Source organism: Vipera berus (genome assembly GCF_964194415.1).
Source record: "Vipera berus genome assembly, chromosome: 2".
NCBI lineage: Eukaryota > Metazoa > Chordata > Lepidosauria > Squamata > Viperidae > Vipera > Vipera berus.
This window is the reverse complement of record NC_138203.1, coordinates 217,587,182-217,612,494: the sequence shown is the minus strand read 5'-3', so window position 1 is coordinate 217,612,494 and position 25,313 is coordinate 217,587,182. Positions and strand designations below refer to the sequence as shown.

The 25,313-nt window shown below is 40.1% G+C and overlaps 1 protein-coding gene across 1 annotated transcript in view; it reads left to right on the top strand.

The window, feature by feature from the left end:
• Positions 1 to 25,313, top strand: part of MST1R (macrophage stimulating 1 receptor) — a 72,342-nt gene that overhangs the window by 8,948 nt on the left and 38,081 nt on the right. The window contains exons 3-4 of the mRNA XM_081316743.1: positions 24,211 to 24,399; positions 24,994 to 25,119. Of these exons, the coding sequence (XP_081172869.1) occupies positions 24,211 to 24,399; positions 24,994 to 25,119 (315 nt within the window). The remainder of the gene's footprint in view (positions 1 to 24,210; positions 24,400 to 24,993; positions 25,120 to 25,313) is intronic.

Sequence of the window (25,313 nt, the reverse complement as noted above, 5' to 3'; positions counted from 1 at the left end):
GGTGGCCATCTATGAAAAAGGACATAGAAAGCTATGTGGGTAGCTGTCAAATTTGCGCGATGGCCAAAAGACTGCAAGGGAAACCGCCAGGTCTGTTACAACCGGTGGCAAACCCCTCAGCCCCATGGAAAGAAATAGCCATGGATTTTATCGTAGAACTGCCAGAAAGTGATGGAAACACCGTAGTCTGGACTGTCACAGATCTGTTCTCTAAGCAAGTACATTTCATACCTTGCCAAAAAATCCCGACTGCAAAAGCATTAGCAAAACTTTTTGTACAGCATATTTACAGATTGCACGGGGTACCACAACGCATCATATCTGACAGAGGGGTGCAATTTACGTCAGCATTTTGGAAAGAATTTTTATCCCTCTTAGGAACCACCCAAGGACTGTCATCTAGTCACCATCCTCAGACAGACGGAGCTTCTGAAAGACTTAATAATATACTTGAACAATATCTGAGATGCTATATTAATTTTCAGCAGTCCGACTGGACGGACCTACTGCCTTTTGCAGAAGTAGCATATAATAATGCAGTCCACTCAAGCACAGGTTACACTCCTTTTCAAGTAGCTACAGGCCAGAGTTTCAACCCAATACCAGAACTAACCCCAAAAGAACCGGTTATCCCTGATCTGAAGGAATGGATTGCTCAATTACAAAATACATGGCCAATCGTTAGGAAAGCGTTGGAAGATGCCAGAAAAGCATACAAGACACAGGCAGACAAAAAAAGAACCGATCCCACACCATTTAGGGTAGGAGAGATGGTATATTTATCCACAAAATACCTGAAATCACTCCAACCCTGTAAAAAACTAGGACCAAAATATATTGGACCCTTTCCAATTAAAAGAATCATAAACCCAGTAACAGTTGAATTAGAACTACCCAAAAATCTTAGACGAATACACCCAACCTTCCACTGCAGTCTATTAAAGAGAGAACAACAATCACCACTACGAGAAAAAATCCCACCACCACCACCCCCCATCATGGTGGAAGGAGAACAACATTTTGAAGTGAAAGAAATCTTAGATTCCAGAAAACACCATGGAACGATACAATATTTAGTGGCATGGAAACACCTCCCCTCCTCAGAAAATGAGTGGGTTAACAAACTCCATGTTAAAGCACCTAAGTTGCTTAAGAGGTTTCATACAGAATATCCAAACAAACCAGGCTAACATTTATATGTTTTCTTTCCCCACAGATGGACTCATCTTTTTTCTGAAAGGAGAGCCGAATGTCAGAATCCATTTATATCACATTTCATAATTGTATAGGTAGAACAACGTGCTATTTCTGGGGATTCTGCCATCTCTCCGAGGGGGGGGGGAGAGGATGGTTACTAAAGCGATTTTCAAACAACAGGGGATGTTTTACTGGGGAAGGGAGGGGGACAGACAGGTCTGGATTGTATCTTCATTTACAACTGAAAGGGAAAGCAATAACCATAAAACCAAGGAGAGTTCCCTTTCCCATGGAAGGACCTGACACCTAGCAACTGATGACAGCCTGACCAAATGGATGAGGGGAGGGGCTGAAATGGGAATAGTTTATATAGGATTGAAATGTAACTTTTGTCAGATTCCGTCTTGTATTCCCACAATCGATTCCATCCTAGTAAACATTTTCCTTTTGGACTAAACTTGCATCCAAGAGTTCTTATTTCCTAAGATGTGGATTGAGGTGGGTCCTGACACCCAGATTGTGATTCACTTTCTGCCCAAATTTGAGCCTTCTGTAAACTGAATCTGCACAGAGCAGGGAAAATATTTGAAATAAATATTTTTGAAAGTTGGATTTTGATCAATACTTTTAACGTTTTTATAAAATTTCAATGTTTGTTTTTCTTTTTTTGCCTTCTGTGCTTTTTGGATAAAACACTGCTAAAGTAATAGGGATAAATAAGGAAGAAATTAGGATTCCAATTATACTATCTAAATAAGCCCAGCGAGGAAAAGCAAACATTTTATTCCATCAAGAATTCTAAACATTTAGATCAGGTTTTTTGGATGACTATTTGATCCAAGATTCATGGTTTTTGTAATTACTCGTCCCAGCTTCTGCCAACCTAGCAGTTTGAAAGCACGTAAAAATGCAAGTAGAAAAATAGGGACCACTACGGTGGGAAGGTAACAGCGTTCTGTGTGCCTTTGGCGTCTAGTCATGCCGGCCACATGACCATGGAGACGTCCTCGGACAAATGCTGGCTCTTTGGCTTTGAAACGGAGATGAGCACCGGCCCCTAGAGTTGGAAACGACTAGCACGCATGTGCGGGGGAACCTTTACCTTTACCTTTAAGAGCAAATTGGAAATCAAAAGAGAGTTTAACCCATTATTTTGTAACTAACTTTGGATTAAAAAAATATTTTAAATGTGCTGCATTTTATTCCAGGACTTTGTACAGTAAATCCTATTCTTGTCATGCTCAGATAGGTTTTTCTAAGAGTGTCTGTCTTATAATCTCTTGTACTCTCGAATGGTGGCAAAAAATAAAACGCTGAGGAAAAAGGTGTATCAGTAATAGGCCTCCTAGGATAGTATTTCTTTAAATAGAATTATTACCTGTTCCTCAACTGCACATTCTCCCATGCTTGTCATTTTTCAACATATCACTCAGGAGGACTTTAAACTCAGTGATGGCATGATACCTAGGTAGCTTTCCCTTGTACCAGATGAGCAGACATGCATTAAAAACCTGCCAGGGATAGATTGCTACCATTTTATTTTATTTTTTAATTTCATGTGTTACGGAGTTTTGGCAAGGACAAGATTGTTTTGGCAGGTTCTGCAAACTTCAGGGGTGGGACAGAACATTTTGTTTGCTCCTATTGGTCAACTGTAGGGGAAAGCTGAGGGGTGGAGGTTTTCTGAGTTTCAAAAAAAGCAGCAATCAAGAAGATAACATGGCTGATTTCTGAATGGAGACACATGGAAAAAAACCTAAATTTAAATCACTGTAGAAATAGTGTGACTTAGTTTCCGTGATCAAATATGGGTTCCACTTGGGGGGAGGGATTTTTTCCTACAATCTGAAACATACCCAAGCAAAAGGCACAATTGTCACATGAGTGCCACATAGATCTGTCAAGTGGAGGACATTTGTTAAGACTCAGCCATGCACTATTTTTCATTTTTTCTTGCCATTTAAATTCTGTTTTAATTGGTAATTTTATTTTTCAATTTTCTGAATTTGGGACTTAAGTCATGGTTTAATGTATTATTTTTAATACATGGATTTTTTTTTCTAATTTGGCACTATATACATAAAATTGTGAGAGGGATCTTGGAGTCCTAGTGAACAATCACTTAGATATGAGGCAGCATTGTGCTGCAGCTGCCAAAAAAGCCAACGCAGTGCTAGGCTGCATTAACAGAGGGATAGAATCAAGATCACATGAAGTGTTAATACCACTTTACAATGCCTTGGTAAGACCACACTTGGAATATTGTATCCAGTTTTGGTCACCACAATGTACAAAAGATGTTGAGACTCTAGAAAGAGTACAGAAAAGAACATCAAAGATGATTAGGGGACTGGAGGTTAAAACACATAAAAAACTATTGCTGGAATTGGGTATGTCTAGTTCAGGGGTAGGCAACCTCGGCTCTTTTATGACTCATGGACTTCAACTCCCAGAATTCCTGAGTCAGCTGACTCAGGAATTCTGGGAGTTGAAGTCCATGAGTCATAAAAGAGCCGAGGTTGCCTACCCCTGGTCTAGTTTAATGAAAAGAAGGACTAGGGCAGACATAGCAGCAGTGTTCCAATAGTTAAAGAGCTGTCACAGAGAGGAGGGATTTAACCTATTCTCCAAAACACCTGAAGGCAGAGCAAGAAGCAATAGATGGAAACTAATCAAGGAGAGAAGCAACCTAGAACTAAGGAGAAATTTCCTGACAGAACAATTAATTAGTGGAATGACTTGCCACCAGAAGTTGTAGTTGCTCCAACACTGGAAGTTTTAAAGAAGAGATTGGACAACCATTTGTCTGAAATGGATAGGTTTCCTGCCTGAGCAGTGGGTTGGACTAGAAGACCTCCAAGGTCCCTTCCAACTCTATTATTCTGTTATTCTGAATCTAGAATTTATTTTTTTTAGTTAGGATTGCCTTACTGTAACATCAGCCTAAATTCACATTTCTAAAAATTGAAAAAATATTGGCATAGTTGGAACTATGCTTTCAGGATAAAACACAAAGTTTGCTTAAAGGCTTAATATTTTGCATTGTAGTTTTAATTCCCACCAAATAAGTTACTGCTTACCTTGGATTTATTACTTTTCTTATTGTACAAAGGAACTCAAAGAAGCTACAGTAATATGTGTTTCCAGCTTCTTTGCTATAATCTGTGCCACTTTTCACAAGAACACAAATGAGCTTTTGTATTACCTCCATTGTTATCAATCTTACATTTCAAATCTTAATACCTTCTCATTAATTTTATGGCCTTGGAAAAGTTTCTGTCTCTCAGCCTCACTTGTCCTTCAGCAGCCTATTTAAAAATGATGAAGCATTACCAAAATATTTTGTAGGGTAAACCATCAGGAGTTCCTTAGGAATGTTTTATAAAAGAATATATAGTTGTTGATTGAAAAAATATTAAATATTAAAATACAAAATACTGAATAAAAAGCCTTTTTGCAGCAGGAATTCAGTGTACCTGATCCCCGTTGCTATGGCCCAAAATAAATCCAGCTTCCTAGAGATTTTGCATTACCTGGATCTAGAGAATTGCCTTTTGGAATCAATCCTGGTAATTTGCGATTAGCGGAGATTGCCTGCATCCCCCTAGGCTTTGTCTTAGCCCAGAGTAGCTAGATAATGAGAAAAGAGGCCATAATGAGCCAGATCAGACGCTATTTGCTTCCTCCACCGCGGATTATAACATTAATATAAGTTGGAATAAAGACTTACCCCCATTAATTTATTTAAATTGATATGTGAGTAGGGGAACTATAAAATTTGTTTAATAAATAAATCTCAGGTGGGCGTCAACAGAGAAGCACTCTGTATCTGTGGCAGAGTAAAGAACTCAAAGCAAAAAAATTTAGACTCAACCTCTTGTAATACAGTACATCTCTCCCTTGTAGTATCTTTTTATGGATATTCTTTATCTTTAAACTTCTAAGGCGGATATCCAAATGCAAAGATGTTCTCCTTGAAAGATGTAATGTTATTAAAATAAAAAACAAAATGCATTTTTTTAAATCTTTAAAGATGTCAGAGATTTGCTTTGTATCTGAACATACTGTATGTTGTTGCTGTCTTTCCTGCAAGATATCTTCGCATGCATATCTGTGTTTAGGTATGTACTAGTATATATTCTTCATAAAAGCTCTACTCTTTCAAGTATCAACAGATTTACTATATTTGAGAATTCTGGATTTATAAACTTGAGGGTCCTTTACTGTTTTCCTGTAACTGATTTATATCTACTTAAATTTTTGTTCTGATGACAGACATCTTCGAATGCTGATGTTAGCTAGTCTTGAGCAATAAACAGTGAAAAGAGAGAAAATCTACAATGACTGGTGGATTAATTGGCTAGCTATGTTGTGTTATATTAATTGGCTAGCTATGTTATATTCAGAAGAGGACAGGCTGGGTGTCCTTGGCACAGCTACGTAAAATGTGAAGGGGTTTCATATGGGCCTTAGTAAAATTGTTTGTTTGTGATCAAAGTACTTATTGTGAACTTTGAAAAACTATGCTTTTCTATCTGCTTCTACAGTCCTACTAGAGCTGTAGGCTTTACTAGAAAATTGATGAGAGCATATTAGACTTAGGTGGTGGCAAAGTATTTCCTTGTGTACTGTTGCCAAGACAACTGTGTAAACATGTCCTTGAATTCATGGTGAGTAGAGTTTAACTCAAAAACTCTACTCCTTATCTGTTATGCATTTGCATTATATCACACATATCTTAATATCTCAGTGAATAGTTTCTTCCATATCAGTGAACCTTAACAGGTGCTACACTAAGAGTTCCTTTGGACATGACCAGGGTTTCTTCCCCTACACTACCCTTACCCTGACCACACTCTTGCTCAACAACTTGTCACAAAACATGGGTAAGATCAGACTGCCTGAATCAGAGTATTGTGAAACTCTGATTTTCAAAAAGAAGGAAGGAAGCTCTTAGAAAAGAGATGGCAGGCACATTTTTATTACTTTGCTCAACTTCCGCTTGTAATCTTCAGGAACAGCAGCAATGGGAAGTTATACATTCATAAATCCTCTCCTGGGCAGTTAATTAATTTGGCAGCTGCTGACGTGGTGAGAAAGGACAGGCTGATGTCAAAACAGCCTGGAACTAGAGTTTGGGTCTGTATGGGCAGCCAGTGTGAGGCTGTTGAGACTTGACATTTAAGATCAATGCTCATCTGCGTCTACATTTACCTATCTACACTCGGTAAATAGAGAATGGAGAATCCTCCATTCATGTATTCACAGATAGCAGCTGTTGTTTGAGCAAGGATTAGCCATTTTATTTAAAAGATGTACTGTATATGTCTGCCTATCTTAAACAACCTTACGTTGCTCACAACAAAAGTAAAACCGGCAACTGTAAAACAACTATAAAACAGTAAAACAATCAAATAAATATAAAAATTATATGCTAATTCATATTCTCAGGGTGCCCTGCAGAAAGCTCCAATTAACCTCATTCCAGTCTCTCCATTCCGTTCTATCCTATTCCAGTGTCTCAGTAAAAAGGCAGATCTTGATGGCCTTCCGAAAGGCTAAGAGGGTGGTGGGGTCTACTGAATCGCTGGGGGAAGGTTTCCAGGTAGGAAAAAGCACACTTCCCACACTAGTGGCAGGATTTCAGGGAAGGAATCTGGGAGCGTGCCTAATCTGTTCAATCTAGTAGATATTCTTAGGGAGAGGCGGTCCTGTAAATAACCAGACCTCATGCTATGATTCACATAAACATTTGCATTTGTTTTTATAAATACACTAAAAATGTATTATTCCCAACAATTACTGGCTCACTGTAGCCATTAGCAAAACTCTTGTGATCTTACAATGACATATCATTATTAGTTTGATCAGTCCTCCCCCCAAAAGGAAGCTGCATATCTGAAGAGGGTTTTCCTATGTAACCGGTATACTGTTAGGATTGCAAACATCTGGAAATACATGTAAAACAAAATAGGTTCTGATTTAGTTTTTGAAGGAATAATAGCAGTGATCTCATATAGGTTTGCAGTGTTGTCATTCTTACTAGGTGCTTTGAAAGTTCCTGATCCTAATAATTGAAATAGATTTGGACAAGAAATTAAGACACAACCTATTTCAACTGATAATGCCAGAAACCATGATTTAGAAGCACCCAGTAGGATAGGCAAAAGATACAATAAAGGCAACAAAAGTTATCAATTAATTGAAACAGCATCTTTCAAGGAAAACATCAGAAGCCTAAGAATAGAAAATCTAACGTGATGTGGAAGGGCAAAAAGGGAATAGAGACTGAACTCTCAGTGTGCTAGGCCAGTCTTAATCATGGTTTGATGGAAAAGCTCCAATTGGTTAGATATACAGTACATGTCATCTAAGCCCATACAAGGAAAACTTATTCCAGCTTAGCACAATATGTGAATGAGGCTGCAAAATAACAAGAATCACATAGATGACAGCCTAATTTAAGGAGAGGGGAGCAGTGGCATAAGCCAGATTGTGGGTAAAGAAATGCAGCAGCAAGTTTTACAAGTGAGGAGGAAAAAAGATGTCTGCATGCATGAATGTGAAGATGTCAGGAAGGCTGGTTACAAGATAGGTTATTCTGCAGGAAGAACGAGAGCATGATATGTGAACTCCAACCCACCCAATTCCTTTTGCCTTCATGGTTATAGTTGCCATACTGAGATGCAAAACTCATGTTGCAACATGTGCTGAATTAACCCTGATCTTTGGAGGGAAGATCCTTTCATCTCTCTGTGTGTTTCCTCTTCTGGGCCACATTTCCTTTTTCCTTTCTGGGGGACTGAGAGCATTAGTGAAGTTGAGGGACCCTTTCTTTGCCAGGTTAGGTCAGATTCATTGTTTCTTTTGAGGACTCCAGATTACCAAGGAGACATTTGGTGACCCTTAGGTTTTGAAGAAATTATAGAGGAAGAGAAAGATTTCTGCCTCATCCTTTGAGCTGCCTTTCCCAGTCAATCAATTCTGAGTCATTAGAATTGGTAACAGGAAAAAAAAACTCAGAACGTTTACAAGTGGGTGTGAAACAAAGAACAATTCAGAGCACATACCTTCCAGAAGCCAAAGAAAAAGGTGAGGCCATTGAATCAACAGACCTGGGCTACTAACTAGAGAGGCTGCATGGCCAAAAGTAACTTCACCTTCTCCTTCTGAGCATTTAGGTGAAATGATCCTCTAGCAGAGGATATTCTAAGAAATGCGTTCAGAAAACCAAGGCTTTCCCAAATAACTTTCTTCTACAGGTAGTCCTCTACTTACAACCACAATTGAGGTCAATATTTTTGATGCTAAGTGAAACATTTGCTAAGTGAATTTGGCCCCATTTTACACTTTTTTAAAAGAGATTTTATTAGTTCTTTTTTCCTTACATGCCTATGTTAGTTTTTCAACCCACATGCAGTCTGGGTTCAAAAGCGCTAATACATAGTCGAGTCCTAATCTTTGGTTCTTTCCTCTAGCCATTTTGTAGAATGACTCCCAGGTTTGGTAGTATTCTGTTTCTTCTTTATCTTTCAATCTCATAGTTAATCTGTCCATCTCTGCGCATTCCAATATTTTTTTTAATTACTTCTTCCTCTGGTGGTATTCCTTCATTTTTCCAGTATTGCGCGAAGGTTATTCTTGCTGCTGTTGTAATGTGTAGAACCAAATATAAACTTTGTTTATTAATCTTTTCTGGTATTATACTTAATAGAAAAAATTTAGGATTAAATACTACATGTTCTCCCAACATTTTTTCTAACCAAGCATGTATTTTTTTTCCAATGAGCCTTTGCTTTACCACATGTCCAGCAGATATGATAATACGTGCCTGAATTATGTTTACATTTCCAACATCTATCTGACATATTTTTAAACATTTTTGCTAATCTTGCTGGTGGCAAGTGCCATCTATAAAACATTTTATATAGATTTTCTTTATACGAAGTTGACATTGTCAATTTATAATTCCTCTCCCATAATTTTTGCCATTTTTCTAGTTCTATGTTGTAACCAAAGTTTTTCGCCCACTTTTTCATGCCACAGTTGTTAAGTGAATCACTGCAATTGTTAAGTTAATAACATGATTGTTAAATGAATCTGGCTTCATTTAACTTTGTAAGCAGGTCACAAAAGGCGATCATATGACGCCGGGGTACTGCAGCTGTCATAAATATGAATCAGTTGCCAAGCGTCCGAATTTTGATCACCTGACCGTGGGAATGCTGCAACGGTTGTAAGTGTGAAAAACGCTTATAAGTCACTTTTTTCAGTGCTGTTGTAACTTTGAACAGTCAGTAAATGAACTGTTGTAAGTCAAGGGCTACCTGTATAATACTTTCACAAGACAACCTTATCAAAACATCAAACTATTCACGTAATTTTTAGTCATTTTTAACATGGCTGCGTCAGAGTGACTTAATGCTATTAATCTACATGCTGTAATGAGGTGAACTATTAGAGTAAATATTGAAAGACCTTCGTCCTGAAATGAATCCATTATATGAAACTTTGATGCAGACTGTTGTAATACTGGATGAAGAAGCCAAAAAAACTTTTCTTGCCTATGCTTTTGTCCTAAGCATAGCTTTTTAAAAAATAAAATAAAATAAAATCATATGCATAGGAGGGAATCTTTCTGTTTCTGCTGTGAGGAAAAACAGGGACAAAAGACTAGTGGCTTTTACAAATTAGGGACTTTTGCAGATCATCTGAAAATTCATGTCCACCTACACAATGATTCAGCCATAACAGAAAATGCTGGGGAAGTAATTATTAATATGTTCCAACAAGCCTTAGAGAAATGCATGTTCCATCTCCTTTATTCTTCCTCCATGCAAAAGTAGCTGGAAGCATTGGGGTCTTTTCCCACAACAGATCATGATTTGGGCAAACCTGGATTAAAGAAACCATGGTCTATATAGCCCTGGCTTAAACTACTCATCCCTATATTTGTTCACCATGAAGTACTGTGCTTAATTTAAATTCAGCAGCGGGTGCTTTTAGAGTTCTTTGTATGGGTGTGAAACAGGAGGGCACAATGGGTAAAACAGGAATGTCAAAATCCAAGGTTTGCCTCAGCTACTTCCTATAGTAGGAAACTCTGGCTTCTGTTATGTTTGAATAATGGTCTTCATGGGATACTTTTGCAATTTCTGTTTTTCATCAGCACAATACCATATCCTATTTGTCATTTATCTGTTCTTTACTGGATGGCTGAACTCTTCACCTTGCTTTGATCCTGGCATCTCATAAATCTAAATGAAATTCCAGATATCTTTTCCATTGCATAACTTTTTTTTTTACTTTTAAGATTTGCTTACTTTGCATCCAATAACTGCCTGACCGGTTGTTGAGGTGCTTAAAGGTTTACAGGCATGCTCCGTGCTAAAGTAAGCTGGGTTGCCTGCATCTGGTTATTTTTTTATGCTAGGAATGACAAATATTAATCCAGGAATAAGGTGGAAGACTGAAATCAATGTGTGGTTTAGCTGCATAAGAAAACACACCACGAAGAAAATATCCTTGGGACAAGATTAGCAGCATTTTTTGGAACCATCGACTGGATAACTAGAAAAAATACTTGCAAACCAAATATTTTGGCACAAACCTGCAGAAGTTGCTAAACACAAACACCAGATTGTATATTTCAAGGGGATCTGTGGCACCACTGCTTTTGTGGGAAATAATAACTAACTATTCTCTGGCTGAACACATGAAGATTGTAAATATTAGGACAGGAACTTTTTCAGTTTTTACATTAACCTATTGAATGCGGTGGCTCAGTGGGTTAGGACACTGAGCTTGTCGATCAGAAGGTCGGCAGTTTGGCGGGTCGAATCCCGAGTGCCGCATAACAGAGCTAGCGCCTGTTACTCGTCCCAGCTTCTGCCAACCTAGCCGTTCGAAAGCACGTAAAAATGCAAGTAGAAAAATAGGGACCACTACGGTGAGAAGGTAACAGCGCTCCGTGTGCCTTTGGCGTCTAGTCATGCCGGCCACACGACCACGGAGACGTCCTCGGACAAGCGCTGGCTCTTCGGCTTTGAAACGGAGATGAGCACCGGCCCCTAGAGTCGGAAACGGCTAGCACGCATGTGCGGGGGAACCTTTACCTTTACCTTTATTGAACCATCAGGAGAATCAGTACACCTGCTAATCAAGTACATTTCACAAGCAAGGCAAAAGTATTCAGTCTGCTCAGTTTCCTACCAAGTACTTTCCTTAGCAAGTAAAAGAAAGAGGAAGCAGGAGTTATCAAAGGAAATATAAACCGACTGTAATGGTCATTGAAGATATTTGATCGGTGCAGCTTATAAAGAAGCTTCCATGAGGCATCACAGCTTTGGCAGCCACTTGAAGAGGAAACCCACCCACCCACCTGAGTTTCTACAGAGAAATTCTTTGGGCAAGTGTAAGTCCCAAAGAGGGGAATTCACAGTAGCCATCAGTATAGTAGATGATCTCATCAACCTCTCCCAGATGATTCCTTTAGTATTGTTTAGTATAAGTCTGAGTCATAGAAGATTCTGTCTGGGACATTTCTTCAGGTAATCTTGGCATGTTCTTTGATCAGAGAGAGTATCGTAAGGTTTCCTTTCATGTGGGTTGATTTCAGTAACATCAGACATTGATTGGGTTCTCACAATTGCATTAAGCCAGGCTGTGATTTGGAATTGATTTAGCATGCTGTGTGAGTCCATTCAATATGATTTGTAGATCAAGATTTATGACTTAATAAGTTATGTGAACTTAGCTGAGCAGTTATTAAACCAAATTGGTGGTTAGCACAATGAATGAAGGACATTTAGGTTACCAGGCTATGGTAAACAGAGCAATTTTCCACGCCTTTGTGTGTATGAATGTGTGACATTGTTTTAGATTGTAAATCTAAGAGTAGAGACTGTTTCTCAATTGGTCTAAGAAAGGGCTAGGCAACCTTGGCTCTTTTATGACTTGTGGATTTCAATTACCAGAATTCCTGAGCAAGCCATGCTGGCTCAGGAATTCTGGGATTTGAAGTCCACAAGTCATAAAAGAGCCAGGGTTGCCTACCCCTGGTCTAAGATATACTGGAGTCTTCTTGAGATCAGGGTTAAACAAAGCCACAAGCAGGTTAAAAAAAAGGGGGGGAGGGGTAACCAGTGGCAGTCCAAATGCTGATGAACTGCAACTTCCAGTTATTTCATCCAGCGTTGCCATAGATTAATGATATTGTCACACTAATCTGAAAAGTGACAGTTTCTTCATTCTTCAACATTTTTGATCTATGAGGATAACAAATGCAAATATGTTTTGAAATATTTTTGGGACATGGAATCTATTAATAAAAAAAATCTGTAGTGCACAAAAATGAGATTTAAATTGGAAGCTTAATATTTAGCCAAACAAGTCAATGTTTGGGGCATTTTTCATGTTGTTACACAAAAATGTATACAATGCTGTTTTTTTAAACAGAGTTCTGCATATTTGCTTTTTAAATACCGTACTCTGGACCTTTATCTTGGGAATGTTTGCTTTCCAGATGTCTTTATAATTTTGCTTGTACTTGCTCATTTTCAACACATTGTACATTTAATTCACCTTTCTTGCCAGACCATATAAAATCAAAATTGATTTCAGTTTCTTACTTCTGCTTGAGCATCTTTTCTCAAAATTTGTGCCATGAGAAGCAGTAGCAGTGCCAGTAGCATTAGAATTCATTTAGCTTTTTCCATTTTTCACTTGGGCGTTTCTGACTGCAGTTTTACCAGCTTTAGTGATTCGTGTCTAAATATTTTTAGGTCTAATAAAAAAACCCCAAATAATAATTCATAAGCTAGCAGACATACATAAAACTAGAAAAGTTGTTTTTTCTCCATTATGAATGCCTGGCTCAGGACTCTTCAGCCCAGCTTTGTTATATTTGCCTTCCTGCATATTGTAAGCAAAATTCTCATGTATGTTTACTTCAGAGGAACTACCATTCCAAAGAATGTAGAGGCCCATATGCACTGCAGCCAAGTAGTGCAGTTCTAAATTTCTTTATTAATTCTTACTTGGCTCAGTAGGACTAATCCTAAGTAGATTTGTACAGGATGCCATCTTGATAATTAAGGAGACCTTTTAGGGATGTGCACATGTATTCATGCAAATATAAACCACAATGTAGAATGCAAAAAAAATGGACAAAGGGCCTCACCCTGATTGTTTTTCTGCTCCTAAGCAAGTTAGAAACTCCTAACAGATTTGTAGCTCTCTCTGCTTTCAGATCAAGGAGAACCTATACCATCTCAGAGAAGTGACCGTCTAGCCCAGGGGTAGGCAACCTTGGTCTTTTGTGACTTGTGGACTTCAATTCCTAGAATTCCTGAGCCAGCATTTCTCCTCAGCATGGCTGGCTCAGGAATTCTGGGAGATGAAGTCCATGAGTCATAAAAGAGCCAAGGTTGCCTACCCCTGGTCTAACCCAAGGGTAGGGAACCTTGGCTCTTTTATGACTTGTGGATTTCAACTCCCAAATTCCTGTGTCAGCATGGCTGGTTCAGGAATTCTGGGTATTGAAGTCCACAAGTCATAAAAGAGCCAAGGTTCCCTACCCCTGGTCTAGCCTCTTTTTAAAAATCTCCAGTGATGGAGCGTCCACGATTTCTGGGGCAAGCTATTCCACTGGTTAATTGTCCTCACTGTCAGGAAGTTTCTCCTTAATTCCAGGTTGATTCTCTCGTTGATCAGTTTCCAACCATTGTTTCTTGTTCTGCCCTCTGGTGCTTTGGTGAATAATGTGACCCCCTCTTCTTTGTGGCAGCCCCTCAGATACTGGAATACTGCTGTCGTGTCTCCTCTATTTCTGCTTTTCTTTAGACTAGCCAAGCCCAAGTCCTGCAGCTGTTCTTCGTATGTTTTAGTCTCCAGGCCTTTGATCATCTTAGTAGCTCTTCTCTGAATTTTTTCCAAACTCTCAGCATCTTTTTGTGTTATGGTGACCAAAATTGGCTGCAGTATTTCATGTGTAGTCTTACTAGGGTTTTATAAAGTGATACTAATACCTCGTGTGATCTTGATTCTATGCCTCTGTTTATACAACCCAGGACTGTATTAGCTTTTTTGGTTGCTGCTGCACACTGCTAAGTGATTGTCCACTAAGACTCCAAGGTCCCTCTCACAGTTACTGTTTTTAAGCCAGGTCTTGCCCAATTTATACTTGTACCTTTGATTTTTTTTTCCTGCCTAAAAGTAAAACTTTGCTTTTCTCCACATCGAAATTCATTTTGTTGGATAGGGCCCATTGTTCAAGTTTGTCAAGATCTTTTTGGATCCTGGGTTAGTCTTCTGGGGTACACCTGCCAGTTTGGTGTCATCTGCAAATTTGATGTTCCCCTTCAATTCCCTCATCTAAGTCATTGATGAAGATATTGAACAGTATTGGGCCTAAGACAGAACCTTGTGGTACCCCACTGCTTACTTCTCTCCATGTGGATGTAGTGCCGTTGAGGACTACTCGTTGAATATGGTTTGCCAGCCAGCTACAGATCCAACTGATAGTGATGTTGTCTATTCCAACTTTTTCTAGCTTACCAAGGAGTAGGTTGTTATCTACTTTATCAAATGCCTTACTGAAGTCTAAGTATACTACATCCACAGTATTTCTCTGGTCTATTAGTTTAGTCACTTGGTCGAAGAATGAAATAAGATTGATTTGGCATGATCTGTTTTTAACAAACCCGTGCTGGCCACTGATTATAACTTTGTTTACTTCTAGTTGTTTGCAGATCTGTTTTTTGATTATCTTTTCTAGGATCTTCCCAGGTATTGATGTTAATCTGATTGGACTGTAGTTTCCTGGGTCCATTTTCTTTCCTTTCTTTTTTCTTTTTTAAACATGTTTTATTGATTTTTTAATATTTACATATATATGTATTTGTGAAACAATATGGTGGTTGGGTAGTTAAAATAAGAAATGTTGTTGTTGTTAGCTGCGAAGTCATGTCCGACCCATCGTGACCCCATTGACAACGTTCCTCCAGGCCTTCCTGTCCTCTACCATCTTCTGGAGTCGATTTAAGCTCACGCCTACTGCTTCAGTGACTCCATCCAGCCACCTCATTCTCTGTCGTCCCCTTCTTCTCTTGCCCTCAATCTTTCCCAGCATTAGGCTCTTCTCCAGTGAGTCCTTCCTTCTCATTAGGTGGCCAAAGTATTTGAGTTTTAGCTTCAGGATCTGACCTTCTAAAGAGCAGTCAGGGTTGATCTCCTCTAGGACTGACCGGTTTGATCGCCTTGCGGTCCAAGGAACTCGCAGGAGTCTTCTCCAGCACCATAGCTCAAAGCCCTCAATTCTTTGGCGCTCGGCCTTTCTTATGGTCCAACTTTCACTGCCATACATTGCAACTGGGAAGACCATAGCCTTGACTATACACACTTTTGTTGACAAGGTGTTGTCTCTGCTTTTTAGTGTGCTGTCTAGATTTGCCATGGCTTTCCTCCCAAGGAGCAAGTGTCTTTTAATTTCTTGGCTACAGTCCCCATCTGCAGTGATCTTGGAGCCCAGGAAAATAAAATCTGTCACTACCTCCATTTCTTCCCCATCTATTTGCCAGGAATTGAGAGGGCCGGATGCCATGATCTTGGTTTTCTTAATGTTAAGTTTCAACCCAAGTTTTGCACTCTCCTTCTTCACCCGCAACAAGAGGCTCTTTAGTTCCTCTTCACTTTCTGCCATTAGAGTGGTATCATCTGCATATCTTAGGTTGTTGATATTTCTTCCAGCAATCTTAATTCCAACTTTTGATTCATCTAGCCCTGCCTTTCTCATGATGTGCTCTGCATATAAGTTAAATAGGCAAGGCGACAATATACAGCCTTGCCGGACTCCTTTCCCAATTTTGAACCAATCAGTGGTTCCGTGTCCAGTTCTCACTGTTGCTTCTTGGCCCGCATATAGGTTTCTCAAGAGACAAAGGAGATGGTCCGGTACGCCCATCTCTTTAAGAACTTGCCACAGTTTGTTATGATCCACACAATAAAAGGCTTTAGCATAGTCAGTGAAGCAGAAGTAGATGTTTTTCTGGAACTCTCTAGCTTTCTCCATGATCCAGCGTATGTTGGCAATTTGATCTCTAGTTCCTCTGCCTCTTCGAAATCCTCCCCGTACTTCTGGTAGTTCTTGATCCACATACTGCTGGAGTCTAGCTTGTAGGATTTTAAGCATAACTTTACTAGCATGAGAAATGAGTACAATGGTGCGATAGTTTGAACATTCTTTGGCACTGCCTTTCTTTGGAATTGGAATGTAAACTGATCTTTTCCAATCCTGTGGGCACTGTTGAGTTTTCCAAATTTGCTGGCAAATTGAGTGTAGCACTTTTACTGCATCGTCTTTTAAGATTTTGAATAGCTCAGCTGAAATACTGTCACCTCCACTAGCTTTGTTGTTGCTCAGCTTTCCTAAGACCCACTTCACTTCACATTCTAGGATGTCTGGCTTGAGGTCAGTGACCACCTCATCATGGTTATCAGGGATGTTAAGCTCATTCTTGTATAGTTCTTCAGTGTAATTTTGCCACCTCTTCTTAATCTCTTCTGCCTCTGTTAGGTCCCTGCCATTTTGGTCCTTTATCATGCCCATTTTTGCATGAAACGTTCCCTTCATCTCTCCAATTTTCTTGAAGAGATCTCTGGTCCTCCCTATTATATTGTTTTCTTCTATTTCTTTGCATTTAAGAAGGGATTCTTATCTCTTCTAGCTATTCTCTGGAATTCTGCATTCAGTTGGGTGTATCTTTCTTTTTCTCCCTTGCCTTTTGCTTCCCTCCTTTCTTCAGCTATTTGCAAAGCTTCCTCAGACAGCCATTTTGCTTTCTTGCATTTCTTTTTCTTTGGGATGGTTTTAGTTGCTACCTCTTGTACAATGTTGCGAACCTCCGTCCATAGTTCTTCAGGCACTCTGTCTATCAGATCTAATTTCTTAAATCTATTTGTCACCTCTACTGTATATTGAACAGGGATATGATTTAATTCATACCTGAGTGGTCTAGTGCTTTTCCCTACTTTCTTCAGTTTAAGCCTAAACTTTGCAATGAGAACCTCATGGTCTGAGCCACAGTCAGCTCCTGGTCTTGTTTTTACTGACTGTATAGAGCTTCTCCATCTTTGGCTGCAGAGCACATAGTCAATCTGATTTCTGTGTTGACCTTCTGGTGATATCCATGTGTAGAGCCGTCTCTTGGGTTGTTGGAAAAGAGTGTTTGCTATGACCATCGTATTCTCTTGACAAAATTCTATCAGCCTGTGCCCAGCTTCATTTTGTACTCCAAGGCCAAACTTGCCTGTTATTCTGGTTATCTTTTGGCTTCCTACTTTAGCATTCCAATCCCCCATGATGATAAGGACATCATTTTTTGGTATTAGCTCTATAAGGTGTTGTAGGGCTTCATAGAACCGGTCAATTTCATCCTCTTCAGCACTGGTGGTTGGGGCATAGACTTGGACTACTATGATATTGAATGGTTTGCCTTGAATTCAAACTGAGATCATTCTGTCATTTTGAGGATTGTATCCCAGTATTGCTTTTCCTACTCTTTTGACTATGAAGGCTACTCCATTTCTTCTGAGGGATTCTTGCCCGCAGTAGTATACCTGATGGTCATCTGAAATAGCTCAGGTTACATTAACAGGGATGCACTCTCTAATTCCCTTAGTTATTACATAGTCAAAATGGCAAGTTAGTACACTTCTAGTTGTAAACTAGTTAATCAACAAAACTTAAAATATCTTTTCAGTAATACATATCAATATCCTGTTTTTACATTTTATCTAATTGCAATAGGATATTCTACAATAGCCTATAGTATATAGGAAAAAGCTTTTTTTAGGTAACCTACAATTCCCTATTTCAATAAAGAATAATTCTTTTGTCTACAAAACTTACATTGTTCATTACAAAGCATTCTTATGTTTTACCATTAAAGTCTAATTTTCATCTTAACAAATCACCAGTTATTAGAAATATATTTTTTGCCTTAACCATTCAACAATTATTAAAATACTATCTTTTATATAAAAAATTCTAGATTCTATACTATGGTTCAAAAGTAACCACTGAATATTCTACAAGTCATCTTGACCGCACATCAATTATTAAAATACTATCTTTTGATATGTCATTCCAAGTTCTATAATATAGTTCAGAGTTATATTCTAAAAGCTTACATTTGTTTTCCTTTACAGATCAAAAAGCTAAATGTAAAATCAGTTATATTTTTTAAGGATTCCCCTTAATCCATAGAAAGATATTTTTATAGTCTATCTTTAGGAATCCCAAAAGAGAAACAAGTTCAGTTTTTTAAATCTAACTCTTGCCTTCCTTTTGTGCCAATCATGCTACCCTCTAGGCATCTTTAAAATTTCAAATGTATCTTTCTTCCTATACCCCTTATTTGAATCCAGGAACCGTATCCAAATGTCAGTTTTGTAAGGAAGATGTCCCCTTTGTAACCATTGTATTTTTGGCTTGATAGTTCAGTTTTTGATGGTTGATATAATATAAAAGGTAAAGGTAAATGTTCCCCCGCACATGCGTGCTAGTCGTTTCCAACTCTAGGGGCCGGTGCTCATCTCCGTTTCAAAGCCGAAGAGCCAGCGCTTGTCTGAGGATGTCTCCGTGGTCATGTGGCCAGCATGACTAGATGCCAAAGGCGCACGGAACGCTGTTACCTTTCCACCGTAGTGGTCCCTATTTTTCTACTTGCCTTTTTACGTGCTTTCGAACTGCTAGGTTGGCTGAAGCTGGGACAAGTAACAGGCGCTCACTCTGCTACGTGGCACTCGGGATTCGACCCGCCAAACTGCCGATCTTCTGATTGACAAGCTCAGCATCCTAACCCACTGAGCCACCACATCCCTATAATATAGTTGTCATTAAATCAGTCAAATCTTTTTGTTCTTCCAATTCTATCTGGGTTAGGTAGAAAGTAGTAGCTGGTATTATGGTTGTCCTTTGGTTAATTGAATTCTCAATATATTGTATTTGAAGGCCTTTGGTGTCTTCACTCTTGGTGTTGTTTTCTTCAGGTGCTGCTGCTTTTTGGGTTGTGAGTTTTGTAGTTGTCATTAAAGTTTGGACTTTAAGGTCTTCTGTAGGTTGCTTTTGTTGTTCTTTGAAATCTCCTATTTTAGTGTTAGTTTCCATTTCTATTTGATTTTGGGTTATCTTCCTCATTTAAAGTCAAAATTTGATTTGGTGGCTTTAAATTGTCAGATTTTTCTTGCAGTTTGCCTTTAATTTGCTCTGTCATTGCCAAAATCGTGTCCAGTATCAGTTTATAATCAAGTGGTGGGATGTATTCATCCATTTCGTTGTTGTTTGTAGTTAAATCTTCCATGGAAGCTGTTTTAATAATAGTCAAAGATTTTCCACCTCCTGAAGAGTTGTATTCAGTGCCAGGTGTTCCCACCCTTATCTTAGTGTCAAGGACAGCTCTGTTATTCAGTCAGCTCTCACAACAAAAAAGAAAGAAATTTACTTGCTGTACCAGGTTTTGCCACAAGATGTCATCAATAGCATATAACATGCAATGTAAGAATTTTCTTTTCTTTTTCCAGATTAATATAGAACTTTTTGTAGGATTAGTCCAAATTTTTTCCTTAATTGACAGCTTAGAGAAAAGATAGGATAGTGGATTCCCAGCAACAAATAGAAGCTTTTTAGTAAATACAAATGAAATTTCTTAATCTCTTTGCTAAATTAATTAAAATTCTTTTGTAGCTTTGAGGCTTTAAGATTTGTTCCCAAAGTAGATATTCACCGTTTTCTCAAAAAATGGGGAAAGAGATTTTCAGGAAAGTCCCACAGGAAGATGATTAAGGGAATAAGAAAGGTAAAAGCTCACCCAGGTCCTCCTGATTGCTTCTTAGTGCTAGGTAGTACTTTTGGCTTTCGGCAGAGAGTGGCTTAATGATCTGCCATCTTTATGGCCAGTCTCTTCTTCGGGCCAAAAAATATAATCCTGGATTCCAGCAGAGGGCTGCCGCCCTTCCACAATCGCAGGAAAGTCCTCCTCTCAGTAATCGCCCCTCCAGGGCAATTTTTGACCCTTTTCAGGGTCCTCCAAAAAAGAAAGAAATGGACGGCAGGAAGCAGGCTGTTCCTGCACATCCAGAAGCACTGCATGCATGAACCAAAACCCTTTTCTCCCCCCTTTCTTGAAGATGGTAACCACATCAGCCCTTTTCCAATCCTCAGGTACATCCTTGGTCCTCCAGGATTGTTGAAAGATGTGGTGCAATGGTTCTGAGATAACATCTGGCAGTTCTTTCAGAACTCTGGGATGTAGTCTTTTGGGTCCCAGTGATTTATATTCGTCAAGGTCGGATAGGATTTTCTTACCATTTTCTTGCTTATTTTAATTTTTGTTTCTAGTATGTCTTTTGCAGTGGGTTTTTTGGTGTGTTGGGCTATAGTTTCTTTTTGTGTGAAGACTGATGCAAAATATGAGTTAAACAGCTCTGCTTTCTCCCTGTTGCCTGTTATTTCCTTGCCATCTTATATCTTTAGTGGACCTACAGTTTCCTTGACTTTTTTCTTGTTGTTAATATTTTGGAAGAAACTTTTTTTATTATCCATGATTTTTGTTGCAAGTCTTTGTTCGTTCTGAGCTTTTGCATTCCTTGACTTCCATCTTTGCATGGTCTGGCTGTCTACTGATAATTGGCCTTAGTTATGTGCCCCTCTTTCCATTTTTTGTATTTCTCCTTTTTTGTCTTTCAGTTTGTCAGAGAGATCTTTGTGCAGCCATGCTGGTTTCTTCTTGAATTCCTTGTTTTTCTTTTTCAGTGGTATTATGCTGTTCTGGGCTTTTATGATCACATTTTTCAGAGTTTCCCATGCTTCTTGGATTGTTTTCCCCTTTAGGATTTTCACCCATGGGATCTTTCCTAGGTTCTCTCAGAGTTTGTTAAAGTCAGCTCTTTTGAAGTTCAAGACACTGGTTGTATTGTTTTCTCTTGCTAGTGTTTGCATTATATTAAATTCCAGTATAACACGGTCACTTTCACCCAAGGTTCCAGCAACTTCAACTCCCTCTATCACTAATTCTCTATTAGTTAGAATTAAGTCCACTATGGCCTTGTGCCTAGTTCCCTCCTCCACTTTTTGAGTGACAAAGTTATTGGCTAAGTTGGTTAGGAATCTATTTGATCTCCCGCTCACTGTAGAGTTTTTCCTCCCAGTTGTTATCTGGATAGTTGAAGTCTCCCATTACTACTGTGGTATGCTTCCTACATACAACTGTTAACTGGTTTGCAAAGAGTTTATCTATTTCTTCTGATTGGTTGTGTGGCCTGTAATATACATCTATGATAATGTCACTTTTTTCTCTTTTATATTGACCCATATGTATTCTGGAGAGATTTTATCTTGGATCATGTGCATTTCTGTAAATATGTAGTGTTCTCTTACATATAGTGCAACTCCCCCTCCTCTTTTTGTAGACCTTTCTTTTGAACAATTTGTATCCATCTATTAGTCCATTCCATTCATGGGTTTCATCCCATCAGGTTTCTATAATGCTAACTATGTCATACCCTCCCTTGTGTACTATTGCTTCTAGTTCGCCCTGTTTGTTCCCCAAGCTTTGAATATTTGTATATAAGCATTTAAGACTTTGATGCCTGTTCATGGGTATGTTTCCTGCATCTCCTAATTGTTGAGTTTTTCTTTTTTCTCATCTCTGCCTACCTCATTGTTTGATTTGTTTTCTTGGGATTTATGATTGGTTTTGGGTTCTAGAGATTCTAAAGATTGGTCACCCTCCCCCTTTAATTTTAGTTTAAAGCCCTCCTAATAAGTTGGGCCAGTCTTTTTTCGATTACATTTTCCCCTGTTTTTGTGAAGTGAAGCCCACCCCTTGCCAAAAGTCCTTCACATAGGAAATGCAGTCCATGATCCAGGAAACCAAAGTTTTCTTGGTGACACCAACCCTTTAGCCAGTGGTTTATTTCTAGAATTCTTTTTCCCTCAATGGGTGTTGGCCTTTCGTTGGGAGTACGGATGAGAATACTACTTGTGCTCCTAGCTTCTTAACTTTATTGCCTAGTTCAGGGGTCGGCAACCCGAAAAAGGAAAAGAGCCACTGGGAACCGGTTCCATCACACATAAAAAAAAGTGGGAGCCGTGTGTGTGCGTCCATGCACGTGCATGCGCAAAAACGTTTCTTGCGCATGCGTGGACGCGCGCAGTTGCCTTTTTTTTTATGTGTGATGGAACCGGTTCCCGGTTGCGCGACGGCGACGGCCCGTCTGCAAAGCTGCCGAAAGCGGCAGGTTTGCAGACGGGCTGCGGCAGCTTTCGCAACAAGCAGGGCTGCTACCCATTCCAAGAGGTGTGCGCGCACCTCCCCAAACCTCCCCAAACGTCGGCAGGTCTCCGTACCTCCACGTGAACAGGCAGCGGCCCCGCTTGTTGCGAAAGCTGCCGCGGCCTGTCTGCAAAGCTGCCACCGTCCCGTCCGGAGACCTGCCGCGTTCACGGCAGCTGTGCAAATGGGATGGCGGCGGTTTGGAGAGTGCGCGCACACCTCTCCCAAGCCGCCGCCGTCCGGAGACCTGCCGATGTTTGGGAAGGTTTGGGGAAAGATGGGCCACGGCAGCTTTCACAACAAGCGGGGCCACTGCCCGTTCGCACGGAGGTACGGAGACCTGCCGACATTTGGGGAGGTGCGTGCGCACCTCTCCAAACCTCCCCAAACGTCGGCAGGTCTCCATACCTCCACGCGAACGGGCAGCGGCCCGTCTGCAAAGCTGCAAAGCCGGCAGGTCTCCGGACGGCGGCGGCTTGGGAGAGGTGCGTGCGCACTCTCCAAACCGCCGCCATCCCGTTTGCACAGCTGCCGTGTTCGTCAATGTTTGACGAACGCGGCAGGTCTCCGGACGGGATGGCGGCAGTTTGGCGAGTGCGCGCGCACTCTCCAAACCGCCGCCATCCCGTTTGCACAGCTGCCGTGAACGCGGCAGGTCTCTGGACGGGACGGCGGCGGCTTGGAGAGGTGCGCGCGCACCTCCGCCCTTCGGAAAGGTGCGCGCGCACCTCTCAGAACGGGCGGTGCCACTCTCCATTTGGAGAGGTGCGTGCGCACCACTGCCCGTTCGAAGAGGTGCACGCGCACCGGGTGGCTGGGAGCATGCGGCTCCGGAGCCGCGGGTTGCCGACCCGTGGCCTAGTTGTATGTAATCTCTCACTATTGTACTCAGGTTCTTTGTTGTGTCATTCATCCCAATGTGGAGGAGAAGGAAAGGGTAGTAATCACTAGGCCTAATTATTTTGGTTAGGTTCTCAGCCTAATCCCTCAGCTGCTTTTTTAGAAAGTATGGGCTACCTGGGGAGATGTTTGTTAGAATTGGGAAGAAGGCAGGAAGTTGAGTTTTAGATGTGTCCACTTGGGAGGAGAACTGCAGAGACTTGTCTGGGCAGTCTCCAAGAATCAAACTTGATTGAACAGAACAAAATAAGAACTTGGGAAGACAAGTTTTGACTGATGGTTAGAGATAACTAGCCAGTACCTCTTGTATGGACTGATTGCAAAGTCTTATTATGTACAGCCAATGAAATGGGAAGAACAGTACTGAGGTGGAGCATATGACTGAATATGTATCTAAGACTGGTACATTTTAAGTTGTTTTTAGTGTCTCGTGGAATCTCTTCAATGATTATGGAGTCACATTTATTGGAACCATGAAATGTGCTTCCACAAAACCCAATTTGAAAAATTCCAGACTTGATCTTTATTCCTCACTAGTGTAGCCTTCCAGAATAGTTAGGAGTTCAAGTGTTTGTACCTTCCCTGGCCTTTACAGAAGTGCCACTGGGATATAATAGATGAAATTGGGAATCCCAACAGATAAAATGTGAGGAATTCCATATCCAGGAGGTGTACTTCTTTCACATAAGACTCTGATTGTAACAGCCTCTTCTACACAAAGTCAACTCTGCACGAGTCCTGTTTCTTTTTATAACTAATGGTCTGTTTGTCATGACAGATGAATCTTTCAGCCCCAGTGGTGGACGTCAACTGCTTGAAGAAACCTACTTTTATTGCTATGGATGGTTTCAAATTGGACCTTCTGCAAGGACGAATGTCTGATGTATTGCTAACCTCTATCTTTGTAACTGCAATAGGAGAACTTACTGTGGCTCATTTAGGCACATCTGAAGGACGTGTTTTACAGGTTAGTTAAAGCTGCTGCTCTTTGCCATACACGATGGGTCTGTCACAAATGTTTCTATTAGGAGGGCACAATCTGAAATTTCCAGGTTGCCTATATTATCTCCTTGATCCTAGGTGGGGTCCCTGTAGCCCAGGGGTATCAAACTGCTGGCCCGTGGGCCGGACGCGTCACAAGGAAACCGCACCCACCCCATTGCCAGCAATGGGGAAAAAGTTCTGATACGTCGTGCGATGTCACATGACATCACGAGTTTGACATGTCTGCTGTAGACATTTGAGACAGGTTGCTATTGAATTGAATATTCAGAAAAGTTGTCTTTTCAAGTTGCTATTAAATTAAAATCTTCACGGATCAGAAAAAGTAAATTATTAAATGCATGGAAAATGGTTGCTAGCAATTAAATTGGGGTTGTTGGAAATTGAATTTGTAGTGACAGGAGGAACTGTATTTTCAGTTTCCCATGCTTCTGAGGAGACACCACAGATAAATTTGGAAATGTAGTCACAACACTGTTTTATAATCACAATCTCTAATGGAGAACTCTTGATGGAAATTTCTCTATGTGCGTACATGTGTATGTCTATATTTTTCTAGATGGTTCTTGATGGATCCAGTTTCTACAAAGCTGCAATGGCCAACTTCTCTTTGGGAGAGAAACTGCCAGTCCTGAGAGAAATTGGCAAGCTGCATCACTCTTTGTTCTTTGCCACAGGAAATGAGGTGAGGCATCTTGGGTTCTCAAGGGAGACTGCTTTGGACTGAGACATAACATGTAGCATTATTGATTCTTTTATTTCTGGGAGGAGGAGGATTATTCAGAAGATGCATTGATTTTACATTACAAGCAAAAGGCTGTTAGTGTCTAGATTCAGTGCCTAATATGCAAGTTCAGCAAAACCTGTTGACAGAGGTTT